This window comes from Balearica regulorum, chromosome Z (assembly GCF_011004875.1).
Source record: "Balearica regulorum gibbericeps isolate bBalReg1 chromosome Z, bBalReg1.pri, whole genome shotgun sequence".
Taxonomy (NCBI): Eukaryota; Metazoa; Chordata; class Aves; order Gruiformes; family Gruidae; genus Balearica; species Balearica regulorum.
Genome location: NC_046220.1, coordinates 13,385,821 through 13,406,594, shown reverse-complemented (window position 1 = coordinate 13,406,594; position 20,774 = coordinate 13,385,821). Strand labels below are relative to the sequence as shown.

Genomic DNA, 20,774 nt, shown 5'->3' with positions numbered 1-20,774 from the left:
CTATACAGTGGGCAGTTCTGCATTCTCCCAGTCCCTGCCTTCTGCGATCTGGGCAGTGTGGCTCAAGCATTTGCCAGTGAAGACTGAGGCAAAGAAGTCATTGAGTTCCTCAGCCTTCTCCATATCCTGGGTAACCAGGTCACCCGTTTCATTCCGGAGGGGACCCACATTTTCCCTTGTCCTCCTCTTATCACTAACATATCTATACAACAAGCTTTTCTTGTTGTCCTTGACATCCCTGGCCAGACTAATTTCTGTCAGGGCTTTGGCTTTCCTAACCTGATCCCTGGCTGCTCGGACAGTTTCTCTGTATTCTTCCCAGGCTACCTGCCCTTGCTTCCAGCCTCCGTCGGCTTCCTTTTCTTGTTTGACTTTGCCCAGGAGCTCCTTGTTCATCCATTGGGGCCTCTTGGTGGATTTGCTTGACTTCCTCTTTGTTGGGATGCATCACTCCTGAGCTTGGAGGAGGTGACCCTTGAATATTAGCCAGCTGTCTTGGGCCCCTCTTCCTTCCAGGGCTTTGTCCCATGGTATTCTACCAAGCAGATTCCTGAAAAGGCCAAAGTCTGCTCTCCTGAAGTCCAGGGCAGGGAGCTTGCTGTGTGCCCTCCTCACTGCCCTGAGGATCCTGAATTCCACCATTTCGTGGTCACTGCAGCCAAGGCTGCCCTTGAGCTTGATGTCCGCTACCAGGCCCTCCTTATTGGTGAGAATAAGGTCCAGCAAGGCACCTCTCCTCGTGGGCTCTTCTGTCACTTGGAGGAGAAAGCTGTCATCAACACATTCCAGGAACTTCCTGGATTGCTTGCACTAAGCTGCATTGTCCCTCCAACAGATGTCAGGGTGGTTGAAGGCCCCCATAAGGACCAGGGCTTGTGAGCGTGAGGCTGCTCCTATCTGCCTATAGAGGACTTCATCTGCCTGGTCTCCCTGGTCAGGTGGCCTGTAGCAGACCCCTGCTATGATGTCGCCTGCCCCAGCCCTCCCTTTAATCCTGACCCATAGGCTCTCAGTCAGCTCCTCATCCATCCCCAGGTGGAGCTCCATGCACTCCAGCTGGTCGTTGACATAGAGGGTGACGCCCCCTCCTTGTCTGCCCTGCCTGTCCTTCCTAAAGAGCCTGTACCCTTGCATCCCAACACTCCAGTCATAGGTGCTATCCCACCACGTCTCCATAATGCCAATAGTCATAGCCTTCCAGGCGCACACACGTCTCCAGCATCCCTTGTTTGTTCCCCATGCTCCGTGCGTTCACGTAGAGGCACTTCAGTTGTGCCCCTGATGAGGCTGACTTATTGGCTGGGGTGGCTGGGATTCTTTTGATGTATCTTCCCAGTGTTACCCTGCTTGTTCCTGATGCATCCGGAGCCCCCAGCTCATCTCCTGTAGGCTTCGAGCATGCTGTAGTGCATCCAGCACGCCTCTGAGCAGTAGGCCGAAGGCCCTTGCCAGCGCCCTGTCCCTCCAACCTGGGCACATCATCCCACAACATGTCGCTGGCAAGCCTGATGACTTAATCCAAGCCATCTGTGAGCTGTCACGACTATTCACATACTAACTATGCGTTATTATAGCCTGCATTTCTTACTCCTTAAATCCCAACAACCTACCAACACTAGAATGGACTAACTAACATTTGTACAACCAGGTCTCCATTTAGCAAGCACTTCAGAGCTGACATTATCCTTCCTCTGTGCCATAGCCACCACTGTTAAGTGAGGATAAATCCAAGGCCCACACGAGCACTGGAGGACTGCACAACCACGCCAGCCAGTGAAACCCCACCTTGTCCAACAGGTCATGGGTTGGACCAGGGTACTCTGAGAGAGGACCACCTAGCAGCCCCAGACCATCCATCACCTCACAAGGCTGGGAAACAGGGTGGAGAGAACACCGTATGAGCCAAAAGGAGGTGACGGGTTTCTGGGCTTACGCCCCAAGAGCGCTGCTGGCCCCTGTGCTGACGGCAGGATGCAGGTGCGGTCAACGATGTCACAGCCCCACGCCCACAATGCCCCCGCCCCCAAAATGGCGCCGCCAGACCGCGCCGGCTGTTCCGCCCCGAGACCCGACGCCCTCCGGCGGCCGAAACCCCGCCCCTCCATTTGCATAAGGGTGTGCCGGCGCGGCACAAGGCCCTCCTTTCGCGGCGGCGGCGGCGACGACGGCGGGGCGTGCAAGCGGGCTGCGGGCACGGCACGGATGAGGCGCATGCGCGTTGTGAACGGGCGCTGGGGCTGTAACGGCTCGGCGCGGAGAGGCCGGGCCGGGCTCGTCGCCGCCGGTAGCGGCCGCCGCGGCGGGGCGGAGGAGTTCGCCGAACCGGGCGGCGGCGGCGAAGAGGACTGGCGGGGCCAGTCGCGGGGCTCGCTGCATCAGCTGGCGGAGCGGTACGCGGACCTGGCGGCCAGCCACAGCGAGGCGCTGCGGCAGCGGGAGGAGCGGGAGCTGCACAACGCGCGGCTGCGCCAAGAGAACGCGCGGCTGCGGCTGGAGAATCGTCGCCTCCGCCGCGAGAACCGCTGCCTCTTCCGCCAGGCCCTGCTGGGGCCCGGCCCCGCCGGTCCCGACAAGCCAGCCGCCGCGGAACCGGGCGAGGAGGCGGAGGCCCTGCGCGCCCAGCTGGGGCGGCTGCAAGAGAAGCACCGCCGGGCCTTGCAGCACCTGCGGCGCTGCCGGGCCGCCGGCGGGCCGGAGGCCTCGGAGCTGGACGACGGGGAGCTGGACGAGCTGCTGGAGGAGGACGAGCAGCCGCTGGAGAAGAGGAGCCTGGTGCCGCCTGTGTAGCCGTCCCTGGGGAGAGGCGCGGCCCGGAGGGCGCTGCGGGCCTGCCTGCCTGCCCGCCCTCGCCGCTTTCACGGGCAGCGCTGGACCTCGGGGCAGGGGAGCGGCGGCTTGGCCCTCCTTCCTCCCTTCGCTGCCCCCGGTGAAGCGCAGGGGCTGACCCCCAGCCCTTCAGTCGAAACAGGCTCTTACCAGAAAAGGGGTGGGGGAGGAGTTGGCTCGGGTTTTTTAATCCCCAGATACATGACTAGGAAGCGTTGGCTGTCATGAAGCAGAAGCAGATTCAGCTGGAAAACTGACGCTTGGAAGAGGCCAGTGTTTTAGTCGAGGAATGCCTCAAAGCAGCTGTTGTCATGGAGAAAAGAACGACGGTGAAAAGAACAGTTGGTCTTATGTCACCTCATGGCATTGAGCTGTGGATCACGTTTTTTCTCTTTGAGTTAGCAACTGTCATGTAGACCTCAATAGCCATGGAGACTATCAAAACATGGCTCTGACTGGTTCTTAGTAGCCTGTGTATGTCTGTCAGGAAAGGGAGTGGAGGAAGCTTGCAAGCTGCTTTGTCAGCACTCCAGTGAAAGTTGGTTGTTTGAACCCTTCCACATGGTCTGGACATTTTCTGCAGAACAGTATTTGTATCTTTAATGATGGACTTTGTTCACCATCATATGAATATTGGTTTAAATTTCACACTTTCACATAAAAGTGCAGCTGATAAAAAAATAAAACCATGACACACCAAATGTCTGTCTTAAGCGTGATTTTTGACAGGGAGTTATTTTGAAATTAGATGAAACGCCCTTCAGACATCTGTAATGCACTTCCTCAAAGCCAAAGGAATTAGTTACTCTTTGGACCCTTCTTAAAATCTACTATTTGAAAACAAGCTACTTAAGTTTTTCTTCAGACCTGTCTTACTTTTAGAAAATCTACTGTTTGAAACCAGGCCTTGTAAAGAACTGAGACATCAGTGTTGCAATGTTCCATCTTCTTTTTTTTTCTGTTATTTAAAAGTTGTCTGATGCCTTCAGGTTTGGGATTGGTTCCTTAAAGCTTTAATAGCCAATGTCTGTTTCAGCTCCTAATTAACACGCAAAGATGAACATCCTTTCTAAGTATCTTTGATAATGTAACTTCTGAAAAGAGTAGTTGTTATTCCTTCATGTAATGCCAGCATAAGCCTCTAATTATAAAATGGGTGTAGTGCTTGAACTTAAGTTTCTTTGCACTCACTTGAGGCTACAGACTTGGTCTCAAAATGGAAAAACAATTTGGCCAGCTGCATTTAATCTCTCTTTAATGAGAAGTTGTTGGTGTGGAAGAGATTCTGTACTTACTGTATTCTGGACTTCTGATAAAATATGCAAATTTTTTTAATTCAACTTCTGGAGTTCTCCCAAGAAATGGAGTTTTCATGCAAGAGTACCAAGTTCTAGGCACATTTATAGAAAGGATTCTTTTAATGTTTTTTTTCTACATCTTGATAGAGAAATTATAAAACAACCCTGCAGATTACAAAATACAGAGGAAAAAATAGTACTATTAATGTGAGGAGTACCAAAGAAGAGATTTTAAGTGTTTCCTGAAATTGGTGCTTCCAGATGAACTGCAGTAAATTCACAACTTGACTGAATTAAGTGATAAAAATTTCATTTAAGCAGTCATCTGGTGTTTGTGAGTTTGGTTTTGAGAGCAAAAGACAATAAAATACAAGATTTTAGGAAAAGTCTTTAGTAGATGGTGCAAAAGTAGTATTTCACTACAGTGTCCCCCAATTAATGGCTTACAGGTGGTAGGTTTCCTTGCTGGTACACTTGCCTAGTCCTTGGCTACAGGAAACTACCATACTGAGACTTAAAGGAAAAGTGAATTTACAGCTATCCCCTGAAGGAGATACCTGTTCAAGCCTTAATGCTTATAGTCTGGATTTGTCTGTACGACTAGTTCTAATGGTTAGTAGCTTGATATCATAGGCAGAAACTCACATCTGGCCCTAAAACTGCAGTGCTGCGAAAATCCCTGATGTTGATGGTCAGCAGAAAGCATGAACTATCTGGATTTGCCCGATAACTCCACAGCATCTATGCATCTGAAGCGATGGGAGAAATGTTACTACAGTTGTATGGAGAGCTTAAACCTTCCTCTACTTTTGGTTAAGGTCCGTTTTCTTGTCTATTGTTCTGCCTGCTGTCTGATAAGCAGTCAAATGTTGAAGTTCTAGTCTTTGCTTCTTATTCCCAAATCTTGTGTTTAATTCTGTTTATCACATTCTGGGCTATGACACGTATTTGTCCTTTTCTTCTAGTAGTGGTAGTCTGTCTCTGTTTCAGTGTCTGGCTGTGTTGAACTTTTCTTTGTCTGGCCTGACTGAATGCTACTTCTCTGGATTTGGAAGAGAGTACACTGCAGAACAAAATTGCTACAGTATACTCAGCAAACAGAACCATGCTGTCCTGTTGTCTTTTTTATAATTTAACTTTTTTTTATTCAAAATTATTTCAGTTGTATACTGATCGTTTTCAGAACTCTGAATTTTGAAACTACATGTTTTTTCACCTTTCTGATTCTAGGTTTTAAGTACCGATTTCTTTGTCATAGTTACTTGAAAAAATTATATTTTTTTTTTGTTTTTGCTAAGGCCAAATTTTTGAAGAAGGGTGGATTATTTTCCTGTTTAAAAATGGTTTTGGTTTTACTGCATAGTATTTTGTACTGCAGTGCATCAGAGTGATGTATGAAAGTGAGGCTGTGTGCAGGTAAGTTTTTTATTAGATAATGGATTGAATCCAAGTTTGGATTTGGATGTTTGGGCGTTTTGTGTTTAGTTTTGTTTTTTTCCCGACATAAATACATAGAAACATAACAATATATAAAACATTTGGCAATAATATCTTCCTGATTACTTTGATAAATTGCAGTGAATATGAATACATACTCTCTTAACTTTCTTTTATATATATATAAATTTATAGAGGCAAACAGAACTTCATTGCTAAGACAACAAAATTACTTTCTTTTGTTTCTTAAGGAAGCATTCAGTCTTAGCTGCAGACTTTTCCTTACCCTTCTGTCCTGTGCCTCATGTTAACAAAATATGAAGTGTATGTTAAAATGGAAGCTATATGCATGGCTATATTAAAACTGTACTAAAATCTTCTGGGGTCCTGTGTGAATTTGATGGCAATTACTTTAAAACACATGCGTATGAACAGAATGACTCAGTGTTGGTGCCATATTTAATATACACTCTATTGCTCTTTTGAGACCTAATTTAAGTTTCATTAAATATTGCACTCTGAAGGAGTCTTTGTCCGCTATGCTCATCTCCTTGAATATGTTAGGGCCTTGGGGTGCTTTAGCTGCCCACAGAGAATAATGAAATAAATTAAATGTCTTTGTATGATAAACTAATGCCATTCAGATTAGTTTAGTTCAGCTACTTTCCTACCAAAGCAGTCATCTGTTACTCTTTCTGTCTATCTCGCTCTGTTCAGTATCCCCTTCTGGTTTTGTTCAATTCAGGAAAGACATTTGCAAGATGCATAGAAAGCCTCTTTTCCAAACTGGCAAATTATTTAAAGTAGTGGTTTAAAGCTGGATTTTTAGTGATCATGAATTAACAAGGTCTTTCCTGTATATTTTAAGTGATATCTGTATTATCCTGCTGGGAAGTTTAGATGTAACTGCCTGGGAACAGCCATCATTCTGTACAATATCTGGATTGAATTTCCTGCCACATCCATCCCTTGCAAAATAAAACCCAGTATCATTCAGAGAATAATAGCCGCATGTGATTATAAAGCTCTTTTTTAAAAAGCTTGCTACCAGTATTATATCATGACTTTCAAGGCCATTTGCTTGCTCTTTGTGCTGTCAAGGGTCTTTGTGCAGTCAGAATGCAGTTGTAGCAGAAGAGAAGATAAAAGGCATTTCATTTAGAGGGCAAAGAGGCTGCTTTAGATCTAGTTTTATAGGAGGAAGTGTGGTTTAAGGCCAGGAAGACAGCAAATTGGTTGGCTAATCTAGAGAAAGAGAACATTTTGTGAAAGACAGTTACTGTGGAAAGATGTGACCATCAAACAAAAGCTAATGGAATTATTATATTCATATACATCAGTGTATTTTTAATGAATAAAAATATTGAATGCAAAGTTTGGATAAAGTAAAATATTAGCACTGAGGAAAAATGCAACTGTGTCATACACTGGCATGTCTTTGAAGTGAGGGCAAGCTTTGGAGAGCAGCTTTACAAACAGTCCTTAGCCTCTACTGAGATTATTAGCAATGGTGCTCATTAAAGTTAATGTATTTTATGTGAAAATTTGTGAGGGCCAGAAGAATGAGCATCTCCATTTTATAAATGCTGCGGGATTTTCAATGACCTCAAGTATTTTCACGGTTGTTTGCAATTTAGCACCTAGACTAGTCCAACCCATTACCCCTGGTGGGGTACTGGATCGATAATAGAGGAATGTGCTGCAATCAGCCAGCAGCATCCAGGTGCTGTGCTTTGACAAACTCACTTCCAAATACTTGACCCAGCCTGATGCTGATTAGCGTGTGAGAGCTCAGGGCGTACCCGGAGGTGAGGTGGTTGCAAAGCCTGTAAATACAGTAGATCTAATATATTAGTGGTCATGACTTTAACCATGGTTAAAATGCTTGCTTACAAAAAATATATGGGCTACTGAAAGAACAACTGGTGTGTTTGAGAATTGCAAACAATTAGCTGCATCTGTGTTTCTTCTCCTTGTTAAGTACAAATAGTGTTGTTTAGTCCATAGTCAGAATCCTGACTCTGTGAGCATTCAGTAATTCTTTTTCCATGGTGAAGACGGTCAAATCATTCTACCTGGCTATTAGAAAGCCTCGTTCCCAGCTGAGGCTTTTATGACTTATAATTTTGAATTTTGTTATTGATTTTCATTTAGAAGTGAAGGGATTTTTTTTTTTTTTTAATTTATCAGAAATGTTACCCTGCTTTTACAGTTTGTGGGAGTTTTGCTGTGCTGCCCTGCTGAGGAAGTAAAGCTTCAGGCTGGATGCTGTAAAATCATTTAGAATCAGAGCAGTGTACTTGACACATTTTCCCAAGGACTAACAGTCCAAAAGTAAGATGCAAAAAAGCAGAACTTTTCAAGGAAATCCTATGGAAGATTTTGTTTTTCTTCTCATTTTAATTTTTTTTTTTTTAGTGATGTAAGAACCATAGCTTAAACAACAGTTAAATATTTCATTACTCTGCACTGTAAATATAAGTGACTGGATATACTGAAGGACTCTGGCACATAAAATAAAAAAAAAAAAAAAAAGGAAAAAAAGGCACTAAAAACACCAGAGGTGCTCAGAACTCTAAATATAAGGTCTTTACTACCAAAATCAGTCCCAGAAGGTTCTTTTCATTTGTCAGAGGAAGGTTATGCCTATTATACTTTTGAAACCTGTTTATTGGGAAAGAAGCAGCGGCAAAACTAGAGTAAAAGTCAGATTTGCCTCTGTGCTAGTGCTGAAAAAAGCACTAACAACTGGAAGAGTGTGCGTGAAAAGCTGCTTATCTCCTGGATATGAGCAGATGCTCTTGGTTAAATTTGAATAGTGTCTGGCTTGGAGGACATCTGGAGAGGGGACAGAGGAGAGGGTTTCAGGTGTCAGTCAACTTGGTTGCTAGCCTTCTCTTGATACCAGAGAAGCTTTTGTTCGTGTTCTGCCAGAGTGTTTCATTTCGGCTTTTATCTAAAGAAGCTTTTGTGCCCTCAGTGGGCATTTCTTCATCTCCTCAGTAGCTGCTGAGCAGGGCAAAACTCGGAAGCTTGCAAGATCTCCCTTTGGCCAATTATGAGGCCAAAAAGAGTGGCTAGAAAAAGATTGAATATATCTGGTTAAAGAACAGATGGGAGGATTTCTGACCATATGGGTAGGAAGCCCTTGTTGCATTGAGGATTTCCACATAGAAGATGCTAAGAAAAATGCTAGACTCCAGCAAGCTGGTGTAGGAAATACCATTGCAACAGTGTGGCAAAGTTGAATGCAAGCTCTTACAGGAGAGGAAGATGTGTTATTTCCAAAAATTAAAGCAAAACTAACTTCATTCAGATTAATGCTTTCATAAGGAAAAACCCATAAACACTGAGAAGCATATGTCTGGTGGTCCCATCCCAAAACATGTACTCTGGCAATCAGTCCTTCCAGGACTCCCTGGGTGAGACGTAGGACAAAGGATACCATCTTACAAGACTACCCCTCCTGGGTTTTTAGGTTGATTATGATATGCTGCCTTTGTGTGTATGTATATATATATATATTTTGTGCCCTTTATGAGCTGGCTGTGAGCAGTCTCTCCATCCCACCCCAGTAAATTATCAGGGTTTGCACACTCTCACTTTGCCTCCTGGCCTGAGTGTCCTGAGAAGCTACACACAGATGTATGGTGGGGTCTTTGTCACCTGGTAATGTAGCTGCCATTCTTAATCCTCTTCTGCAATTTGCTCCTTTTATTGGTTCTACACCCAGACCTTTTCCCCCCTCCACCACACAGACCAATCTAGACTTTCTGTTACAGATCTCTAGAGTAGATTCTGGCATGCTCTGGGAACGCTCTGCTTTGGAATGGACCAGCACGATGAGTACTTTTCAACTGCATTCAGAACTGCATTTAGAGCTAAATTAGTGCCTGCACTCAAATGCAAGGGAAAAAATGTGTGCACCTAACTCTCAAACTATAATCACCTGAGTTCCATTTCTGTACTTTGTACATTAAACTTCACCAGCAGCTTAAAGTTATCCTTTTCTGTATGCCAAGCAGCACTAGAATTTCAAAAAGCTGAGGATATAATTGTGTTAACCCATGCCTACTGCCAAACAGGCTCGGAAGCTTTATGTTCCCCCATGTGTTAAGCTATTCTGAGCAGCTCATACAGGCGTTAGACACAATACAAAATATCAGAATGCTGCCAGTTTCTTAAGAATGCACAGCTGAAGGTGGGACTTTCACACAACAATTTAAAGCTTAGAAACCTTATTCAAGATGTGGCTTCTGTCTTTGGCATAAAAAATTCAAACTCATCCTTCTCACCTTCTAAGAGCTTGCTTGGCTTTGCCAGTGGGGAACTCTGTTGTCTTACTGAGACACATCTACACTGCAGAAAAAAATGAATGCAATGCGTATGAGACAGAAAGGAGGCATTTTCTGATCTACATAAGTGATTAACTTGCTCTATGACAGAAGCCTCAGTTCAGTGGGAATAAGGGTGCTGAGTTCTCAGACTTTTCCTTCAGACTGTTACTGTATAGTGATTTCTAATAGTGGTACCTGTTAATTGATACATTCATTTCTTTATTTTCTTTTTGCCCCTTCATAGTTCCTATCTTTAATTACCTTTTAACAACCCTATTTTAAAGTATCCTGAGGTTCATCTGTCATTTGTAATCTTAGGGAATTTTTAATTTGTTTCTCTCTTTAGAACTCCTGAGATAAGAGGTTCACAACAGGGATAGGTTCAGTGGGGAATCTCCTCTTTCTTTGAAAGATTTCCACATATTATGTGGGGTATCCTAAAAAAATAAAGATGATTTTTATGATAACAGAGCTGCTACCCTGAGGGTGTTGACTGATAGAACCAACACACTGTTTTTTTAACATTATTCATAAATAATGTCCTTACTATCACTGCTGCTGCCTCAGGAAGAAAAGGAAAAATATGTGTTTTTATAAGCCTTTGTTGTGAAAAGCGAAAATGTGTAATTTTGTCCATAAGGGGACAACTAGCCAAAATACTTGTCATTGACCACTCTTTGCAACAAAATGAGGTACAACACAGACCAGAAAAGCTTCCAATTTTGTTTTGTAAAACCTTGTGGGTTTATGTGTATGCATAGCTTTAACACAACATAAAAGTATGATCTTGAGTCTCTGCAATCAGTTGTTGAATTTAACTATTTTCCTCTTTAAACACAGGTATGAAAACTTACTTTATCCTTTTCATGCTGTCTTTTCAGTGACATGATTGTTCAGAACATTTGTGCAGTCTCAGACTTTTTACACCAATTCCTTTCTTTTCAAAGCAGGTATTAATTATTTACATAGCAGCTGTCCAACTAAGAAATTTCTTTTCAGCTAGTAGCATAAATTTTGTTAAATGAAATTCATGTGGTAGTGCAGCTTATTAGGACTCTGGCTTAGCTGAATCTGTGAGGCTGTTCCTAGATTGTATAGTTGCAAGTTATGTTAGCTGCAAACTTCATTGCTGCTGGCTCACTAGAAAATTTGTCATACTTAATTGTGTATTTATAATAATTTTCTATGGAATAATTTTCTATGGAATGTTAAGTACATTATACAGTCCCTTTTTGATTGAAATAGCTCATGGACTTTTTGGAATACAGAAACTATTAGAGGACGTTATTTGTGCATTTGAATTTTTGGGAAAATAGTGTGCTCTTACGCTAATATGCAAGATAGTGAAATTGTGTGGTTCAGCATAACTTCATTGATTTAGCTGAGCCATGGTAATTAAAAGCAAATGTGAGCTGGGTTCAGCACATCAGTTAAACACAGTTAACTAAGGTGTTGCACAGCAGTGGATGTTTCTGCTTAGCTGCCTCATTCTTTCTTCTAAGTAACCCTTGAATACTTGAAGAAAAACAGATTAAATGCCATATAGTGGAGTGAGGCACCAATGCAGAGATGCACACTGTGCCAGTTTTATAAGGTCTATAGGAGGCAACTGCTCCCCTGCAAGTTCACAGCTTGGTAACTTTTACCAGATAACTGAGTCAGGAGTACCTATCAATTATAATAATCTGGGGAAAAAGCATGGAGAGAATTACAGGGTGGGTAAGGATTCTGTAGTTTCATATCTTTGTGCTGGTGGTAGGAATACAAGTGTGTGTATGTAAATGTAGACACATACATACTGTAGTCTGTATAGAATTTTATATAAGACTTTTTCTGAATACACACCAAATGCACACCAAGGTACAAGACCAAAATGTTCTCTCTGCATGTCTCTCCCTTAGACTGTGCTGATTCAACTTCCATGCGGACACGCTACATCTTGCAGGAATGGGTCGGTCTGAGGCTGCACTGCTGAAACTTTCTTCTGGACCTGTCCAGCTAGGGAGGAGGAGCAGCAGCAGCAAAGTTTATTTGTATACAGATTTCTGTGGAGGTTATGATGGAAAAATGGATTGTGTGGTTCTGTCCTTGCTCTCATCCCCACTGGTTATCCCCAATACTTGAAGCAGAGATCCAAAGACATCCAGAGGCAATGATGGCGTCCAGACAAAAGGTTTTGTAGATGAGTATTTCTTTCCTCTATGCTTCGCACCTGGAGATTGAATTGTTATCTTCTTTGCCCCCAAGGATGCTGGAGATCGCACATTCTCATTTGAATGTGATTTGATTAATTTTCTAGTGATTAAATTGTGCCTGAGCCTTTATGTCTAATTATACTCGGCTGCAGCTTGGAATTTTTTTGCTTTTGTTTTCCTTTTTTCCCTCTTGCTATGCACCTGTTGTTGAACATTGGTTCTTTTAGATACTGCTAATGTTTTGATAGGCATAGGGAAAAAAATACTCACTTATTGATACAGTAGTCTTTTGGAAGTCAGTGGAAATAATCATGTGAGAAAAGCCAACAAAATCTGACCATTCTGAAGGGATGGTATTATACTGATATTTTCTGTTTCTTGCAAAAGCATGGTCACTAAAAGGAATTCTGCCTACCCTAAAGCTGTGAATTAAAAGTGGGAAAGCTGTGTGTGTGCTGCACTTGTCTTAAATGTCTTGTACAGCTGGGAACTATAAAGAATGCAGCTTCTTTGTCTCTGGTTAAGTCTTTCTGTGCTACAGCAGAAAATTGAAGATCAGGTCCCCCCAATAATAGAGTGTCAGTAACCCATTTTTGTGCTAGGTTTCAACTTTAAATTAACCATTAGAAATGAGGAAATAAAATATGCAAACCACTTTACAAATATAGCAGAAGGAAGTTTTTATACTTCCTGCACTTGTAACCTGTAATTAGCTATAAAATTGATGTGCATGACTACCAATCCATTCCAGACGGGCATTCCTCAGTCTGTTACCGATTCCATTGACTGCTGAAAAATAGTCCTTAAATATTCGTTAAATGAAAGTTTATTGCCATCCTAGGAACAGCGTATTCCTTTCACAGGTCTGGTAGTCCTGTCTTGTCTTAAAAATTGACACCTGCACATCCTTAACATTAAACTGTCTGTAGTTTTTCTACTTCTAAGGGACTTGGAATAGTCTTGTGTGTGGAGAATAGTTCTGTGTAACATGTGTGCTACCAGCTTGATCTACCCTACCAGTGTAAGGTTTGTTTTTAAATTCTTTCTGCTAAAACAGTGACTGGTTTTAGTCCTCAAGAGAAGTGAGGCACCGCTGATTGAATCGTATTTATATTTGAGTAAAATGCTGATGGCGGACACTGCAGAATGTAAGAGGTAGACCATGTCCCTGAGTTTAGTGACAAGAAATGTCATGTTTTATTTGTATTTCTATGAGAAGATCAGTTTCAAGTAAGACAAATTAAAAACAAGGTAACAATTTTATATTACTATTATGTTATAGAAATCTGAGACAGTAACTTCTTAGCTGTTTTGTATGCCAGGAAATGAGATTTCATGAAAGACTGAAATTCTTTCACAAAGATTTTAAAGGCTGGAACTTAGTATGTGTTCCATATGTGACTAAGAACACCATTGTCCTTGGACTATCTGAGGAAGGATTTGTCACAGAAGAGGAAACGTAGTCTGAAATGCTCATGGCTGTTCTCTCTCAAGCCTTGGTGCAGTGTAGAATGTGAGAAAAGCACAAGTCTTTCTAGGGTGCTGTTTCACAAGGCAGGGATTCAAGTGCTTGCTTTGCTTTGCCTAGATTTGTAGTACTGTTAGGGTGCTTGCTTACTTTCTGTGGGATGTACTTAGTACCAGATCTAGCCTCTGCACTTCAGTTCCCAGCTGCAAATGCATTGTTTATCGAGGATGGAGAACAGGGTGGGAAGATGCTCAAGTGTGCAGAAGCTTGGATGCTCTAGTGGTGAACACTATATCTGCACAGAAGCAATATAGTGTCTTTCTCATTATACTGTTTCAGTGAGCTGAGACTTACCTTACAAGACCATGAGAATAAAGTTAATCTGAAGTAGTACATAGTATTAACTAGAGCTCAGTAGCAAATGGTTTGGGGAAAAATTATAAGAGATGGTCAAATCTAAAGTGGTAATTTTCCTATGACACTTTTCAACTTCTGGCTATCAGTGTTTCAGAGATTTCTGAGGTGGTCGTAGGGTAGGGGGAAAATGATATTGAAGGGAGGGAAGAGAGAACAGTGCAGAAAAAAATGAAGACAGGGAGGAAACAGATGATGAAACTAAGTCGTAACTTGTAGAATCATTTACAGGACAAACTGGAAAACGGCTAGGGAAATGATAGATGAGGATTTGGGGAGGACATTCATGGGTAAGGAAAGAGAAGGGAGAATGGGCATGAAGCAGTAGGCAAATTCCCAAATGCTGGTTGTATAATGCAAGCAATAAAAAAATATGAAATTTAAAAATTGATGAAAACAAATGGTGGAGCAGGGTAACATCTTGAAAAAAGTCAGTGGGAAAGCTGCAAGATCTATGAATTGTTCTTTCTTCTTCAGCGTATGAGGTAAATGAAAGTGCTGGAAGATGGTATAGATAAAATCGCTAAGTCTGTAAAATGACCCATTTGATAGAGACAATGTAGCATTACCATCGTATAGATTCTGCAAGGCTGTTAAGGATATTCTTCATTATAAGAACTGGAGGCAGACTATGCTAAAATCTGAATGTGTAGGCCGATAACATTATTAAGTAACTTCTACCAGGAATCGTCCTATGGAAGTTTACAGAGATAATTGTGGAGTGAGGTTCTACTGTGTAAGTAAGGGTAATGCAGTCTGATTTATTAATCTGAAAAACTTCTGGTGACAGGAAGAGAACAGCCAAATCAATATGGAAGGGAAGATTATTTCCCAACAAATTCAGTTTTCATTGGTGATAAAGTAGCTAATCTAGATAGTTACTATGAACATGACAACTGTGGTAAGAAATGATTGAATATTCACTGAACTGTTTATACTGAGCAGGCAGGTTTTACAAAGATAGAAATTTCATCGCTATAAACCCTGCAGATTTCTTCCTTCACCTGAATAAGGGTATATGTGTGAAAAGAGAGGACTGAGCACTGCACCTAATAAAATCTAATAATGACTATTTGCTTGCCTCAGCAGGCTTAGGATGGCTACGCCATAGTACAGACATCACCTTACCGGAGCCCGGACCTCACCTCCCAGGGCAGTGCCAGCAAGGGACCATGCTGCCTGTCACAGGAGGGACACCTTGTGACCAAGTGAGAGGGGCACGGAGTGTGCCATGCCATCGCGGGCACCGTACTCATGGCAGGGAGGGGCTGGTGGGAGTCAGCAGGTGACAAGAGCTGTCTGTGGTTTTGAGTATTCAGCAGGCTGTGCTGGCTCATTTCCTTTTGGGCAATGGGTATTCCCAGATAACCACGACCACTTTCAGCAGAAATGGGCCAGCAATTAATAAAAGTGGTGCATTCTTGCTGAGAAACATCAAATGGTGAGGGATTTTGCAAGGAAGGGCATTCACGGAGGAGGTCCATCCCTAGGCCAAGTGTCATGCTGAGCATTTCCATGGTGTACAAGCAATCCTCACATCAGGGCGCAGGAAGAGTTGCCATTGGTTCTTCTGTGCACAGAGCTAATACTTTTAGTGTCAAATGATCTACAAAGGCACATCTCCCTGGTGGGGCATGTATCAGCCAGGCTGACATGTTCAGGGCCTCTGTCTGTGTAGGAACATAGATGGGTCAGTATGTTAGTGTTTGGGAAATGTAGACTGATAAAACCTGATACATATTAATAAATTAAATTTTAATAAATTCTTATGTGGTTATGAGCTTGAGAGCATCAAAGGTAAAGTTACATGGAAACAAATACTCCTAGTGAAGACCTGATAGAGGCCTCGGTGTCTGAATTTGGTCTGACCGTTAAGATGGAAAGGAAGGCATCTCAAAACACACGTGATACAATATTTAAAAAAATAAACTACTTTTTTGGTAAATAGAGGTGGCAATGATCATGATTTTGTGTTAAACAATGGCCATTTTCTATTCCTACACTTTTTTTTTCCCTTCAGATGCAAAAGGTACCAACATGATAGAGCTGGGATTTTTAAATGAGCAGCACAGAACAATTAAATTATGTTCTTGTAGTGATGGGAAATTACCATTTTCATTGATGTTGAGGTGAAGTAGATTGCAGAGCTATTTTACAGGAGGTCTTTTGAGTACCATCACATTGTTTATCCTCCACAATTAGGAATATATTTTTGCTAACTCATTAGTTTGAAAGAAGTACTTGATGAGTCCTAAAATTTCAAAGGTAGCACAGAAGATAACAACTGAAGAAAAATTCTTTTTCTTCTTTTCTTCATAGTATAAAGTGAAATCAGGAACAATTGCAAGGCTGAAAAGGGGGCATTGTTTCTAGCTTGGTTTCCTACAAAGACAGGATGCAAATGATCATTTATCTGAGTGTGTGCCTGTATCTTCCTATGTTCTTCCTGATTTTACCCACTTTGATACACTATTCTGACTTTTTTTAATCTAGGGCATTTCAGTCACTCACCTTTCGAAAGCAACCTTTCAAAAAGCTTCTTTGGAAGTGAGCTACAGCACTGAGGTTGGAACAATTGACCAGGGATAGGTAAAGGGACAGAAACCTTTTAACCTGGCACTGTTGACAGGGAAAGATATATTGTCATTGGGAATATACCCAGGTCCAGTACATCAGGGATGCATTCAGTAAGGACCATAGATCAGTCCAGTCCTGTGGGTGAATATATATGACTGTGCAGTCACATGCATCTAATTGTTGAACAAACTTCCAGAAGCTAACTCATCTACTTTATGTACAAATCTACTGTGTCTGATAGTCCCACTGAGCCATTACAAAGCAGTTGAGAAGGCAGAAAGGGAGGGAAAAATCTTTCAGGACAGCTGATGTTAGGGATTTTTCCTTAACTTCTAATTGTATGTGTAATAACCAGAAAATTCAGTCTGAAAATATTTAATAGATGCTTCTGAGATGCCTTGGTTCAACTTTAAACTATGCAATAATATTCCCAGTTCAGCTGCTTGCAGCCAAAAATTATTTTTTTATTTCTTCTCAGGAAAAAGAGAAAACCCCTTTATTCTTCTCCCCATGTATTTTCATGATTTAGAGACCTGTACCTTAACCTGAATGCAGTAACTCAAATTAAGCCATCACAACAAGATCCACTCCCTTAGAATACTTTACACTAAATGTGCAGTTAAAGGATTCTTTCCTTGATTTGAGAAGGCAGCTGGAAGGTTATTCTCTTCCCCAAAATCCTCATATGCCAGCTACTGGTCTTCTCAATCAAGTAAAAGTGTAATTGCTTTAAAGCCCTAAGTGTCTCTTCTGCATAGCATTGAGCAAAGCAACATTACATTTCCTGCTTGAGGATGGATTTTAGCTTCTCCTTGACCTATATGTACACCAAGGAAGATAGATAGGTTTTAGCTGTTTAACTCAGATTCCTTTGCTCAGTCAGAGTGAACAACATAGTTACTTCAAAATTGCACGGACATGTTAGATTGGTGGGGGAGCAGGGACGCAGTATTTCATTTCAGGGTGTGTTAATGTGTTTAATACTGTATTTTTGAAACTGAAACAAAACATTTTGACGTCTCAGAAATGTGACAGTGATCCCTTAACAGAATTATTTGATTTTTTTTTTCTTAAAAAGATGTTGCTCTGAATCAGAACAAAAATGTTTGATTTTGTTTTGCTTTGCAAGATTTTTCATGAACTGAGTTTACAGCTGAGCTCTGACACACAGATATAAGTGCATGGTTCTCTTAAGCTTTATGTAAATCTTGCAAGTACTGTTTAGATCAAAATCTGGCTTTACATTAACATTGTATTTTACTTTCTTCATATAGACTTAGGACATGAAGTATACAGTGAAATTCATCCCAGTATGAAGTTGTGTGAGAAAAAATGTTACTCTGCTTTGTATTTCACTGCATACTAAGCCCAGTTTTAAATGTTAACATATCTGTGTTCCCATAAAATTCAAAGATAGTAGTAGAAAACTGGATGTCAAAATACTCTTGGTTGTAGGATCTATGAGTTTACCATGCATCTTCTCTAGATCAGTTTCTTCTAAGAAATACAAAGGATAAGTCTTTCAACTGTATACTGTGTTCATTTTCATCTGTTTTTAAAGTCTGTCTCCTCCCAACTAGTCTTTTTTTCTAGCACAACATTTTACATTTTAGTTGGTTTTGAGGGGCAGCTGTACTTTGAAATAGTTATCTACTGAAAAATACCTAAATCTGCTGGAAAATGTGAACCTGCTGAAAATTATCTGAAAAGGACGCTTTTAATACTCAGGAGCTTAGCTGGGTTGCCAAGAGGCTTTGTGTTTGTAGAGGGAGAACGTTCCGTGCCTAGGTGCTCACGTTGAAAAAAATGTGTGTTTTGTTTAATTGTTGTAGCTGTTTCATCTGAAAATTGTGACAGGAGCCTGGTGTCCTCAGCAGCAGCACTGCTGAAGGGCCTGCAGACCAGAATAAACTCTTTGTAATAAACTCTTATTAATGAAAGCAATCTATACTTTTCAGGTAATACTCTTCACATGAAACAAAACTAGGTAATACTCTTCACATGAAACAAAACTAGTGAAAGTGTCACCGAAATTCGGGAATGAAAGAAAACTCCTTAACACTAATTTAGCATTAAGAAGCAGGCATTTCCTTTATTGCAGCGCTGGGTGTCAGGAGGATAGTTCCTCAAATCAGGCACCCCTAATGCTGGTTCTCTTGTCATATTTATACACAAATGTTACAAAGATTACAAAGTGGTACACTCCCCGTTCCAATAATTGGTTCATATTTCTTCGCTTAGTATGCAAACTAGAACGCATGCTCACTTCTGTTCTCCGCCTCTATCTTTTGAGTAGGTGGTATAATTTGGGTAGGGGGCTTATGGGTCGGTGGTGGTGGGGACCCTGGCCCAAATTACCTTTCCCCTAGTTTCTCAGTATTTCAGTGTTGGTAATTGTTTGCTATACGCCTCAGAAAGATAAGGATGTTGCTGAAGGCAATTAATGTCCTCCCTTTCTGCAAAGTATGTACATAAGGACCTTGAAGTGTCTTGTAGCTCCTCCTTTTTCTCATGATGTGTAGCAGGTGCTCATTCTAAGAATTGTTAGCCTTCTACCTAAAGTAATAATGAATAGTTTCTTATCACATATAATACAAGTAGGCCTGCATTACAGGCCTTTCTTCTTGGCTACATTTTCTTATTATGTGTAATACAAGCAGGCCTTCGTTACAGGCCTATCTTTTTGGCTACAAAAGCAGTGACTTGATGCAGGTGGTCTTCACTGGATTCTAGAAAAAAATTTTATAAGTATCATAAGTATTAATAGAATCCAACTTTTTTCCTCCATTAGGTGTCTGCAACAACTTTGTAGCATCAGGAGAAAAAAAAATCTTTTTCATTACATTTACAAGAAATTTTCTGAAACTTTTGATTGGGAAGGTACCTAATGACTACTCAAGTTAAGACTAACACCTGGGGTGAACGGTCCTCTGACTAAACAAACAAAAGTGTGAGTGGAGAATGCTAAACTTCATTTAATTAAATCCAGGCAGTAAGGACTTTAGGGGAAGACTGAAGGTGTGCATTCATGATCATCTGGTTGCGTTATATGCAATTTAAACAGCTCTGCCTTCAGAAGGTCTTAAAAAACAGTCATCCATGTTTTAGTAAGGGGTCAAATGTAACTCTATGGCTTCAGAGAGGTAAAAAGTAGATTGCGAAGTCCTTGCTCAAATAAAACACTCAGTGGTTTCGGTCTGAGCTTTCTTTCAGTAAAGATGTGTCCCCACATGCTGAAACTTGGTATCTTAGCTTTGCTTAAAATATGTGCTTTAAACCAAACCAGCTGGGGAAAAGAAAACAATAGTGATTCAGGGTGTTTAACAGAAAGCATGCTATAATTACCAGCATTGGGGAAAGAACTCTGCTAGATATTTCTCTTTATTTCTCTTCAAAGGAGTATTTTGTTTTGTCCAGTCTGGCAATACAATTTTTATGAAAGGTCATTTTCGTTAACCCTAGATGTGCATCACCCTGTCTCATTGCCCATAGGCATGCTGTTATTTACAATTTTCCTTCATCCTGTGTAAAATTAAACAACAGTGAATATGAAGTTAATATATGTTAAGTGCCTCAGGCATATTCCAATTAAGTATTAACAAAGGTTGGACCACTTCCAAAACAATTAGGGAATATCACTTTCAGTCACTTTCATTTTAGATTAATAGCAAGAGTTTCTTTAAAAAGTAATATACTCTCAACTGAGGGACTAGTCAAAGAACTTCAGGACACACATATAGCAAGTATTTGAATGAAAACAAAACTGGGTTATGTTCCAATCTGCAAGCACCACATTTGGTATGGGCACATGTCTCTGCAAAGGTGAAGGAAGGACTTAACGTGAATTGTCTTTATCACAGCCTGATTTTGTGAAACACTGAACAAGTTAAAACCCAGAAGGGTTTTAAGAAGTCTTTCTTCAAGAAGTCATCTGTTGCTTCTGGCCCATGGATATTAAGGACGTACTGATAGCAGGCATAGAAGGGATCAAGGGAACGTATTTAACAGATGCTGGAGATGAGGCAGAGCAAGAATTATGTCTCAGGTTATGGAAGATCTGAGGTTAAAAAAAACCAAAACATGTTATTAATACTCTTAAAAAAACCTGTGAGGAAGACAATGAATAAGCATACTAGTGGCACTGGTTTATTGTGTTGTCATGTGTAATGTGAATGCATTATGTTTACCTTCTGCTCAAATTAGATGCTCGAAGGCTAAACTT

At 41.3% G+C, this 20,774-nt stretch overlaps 1 protein-coding gene across 1 annotated transcript; it reads left to right on the top strand.

Moving 5' to 3' along the window:
- Window positions 1-2,140: 2,140 nt before the first annotated feature.
- Window positions 2,141-3,527, top strand: TUSC1 (tumor suppressor candidate 1). The gene has a single exon (XM_075740449.1). The coding sequence runs from the start codon at window positions 2,203-2,205 to the stop codon at window positions 2,785-2,787; it is 585 nt and encodes a 194-aa protein (XP_075596564.1). The 5' UTR covers window positions 2,141-2,202; the 3' UTR covers window positions 2,788-3,527.
- The last annotated feature ends 17,247 nt before the right edge of the window (window positions 3,528-20,774 follow it).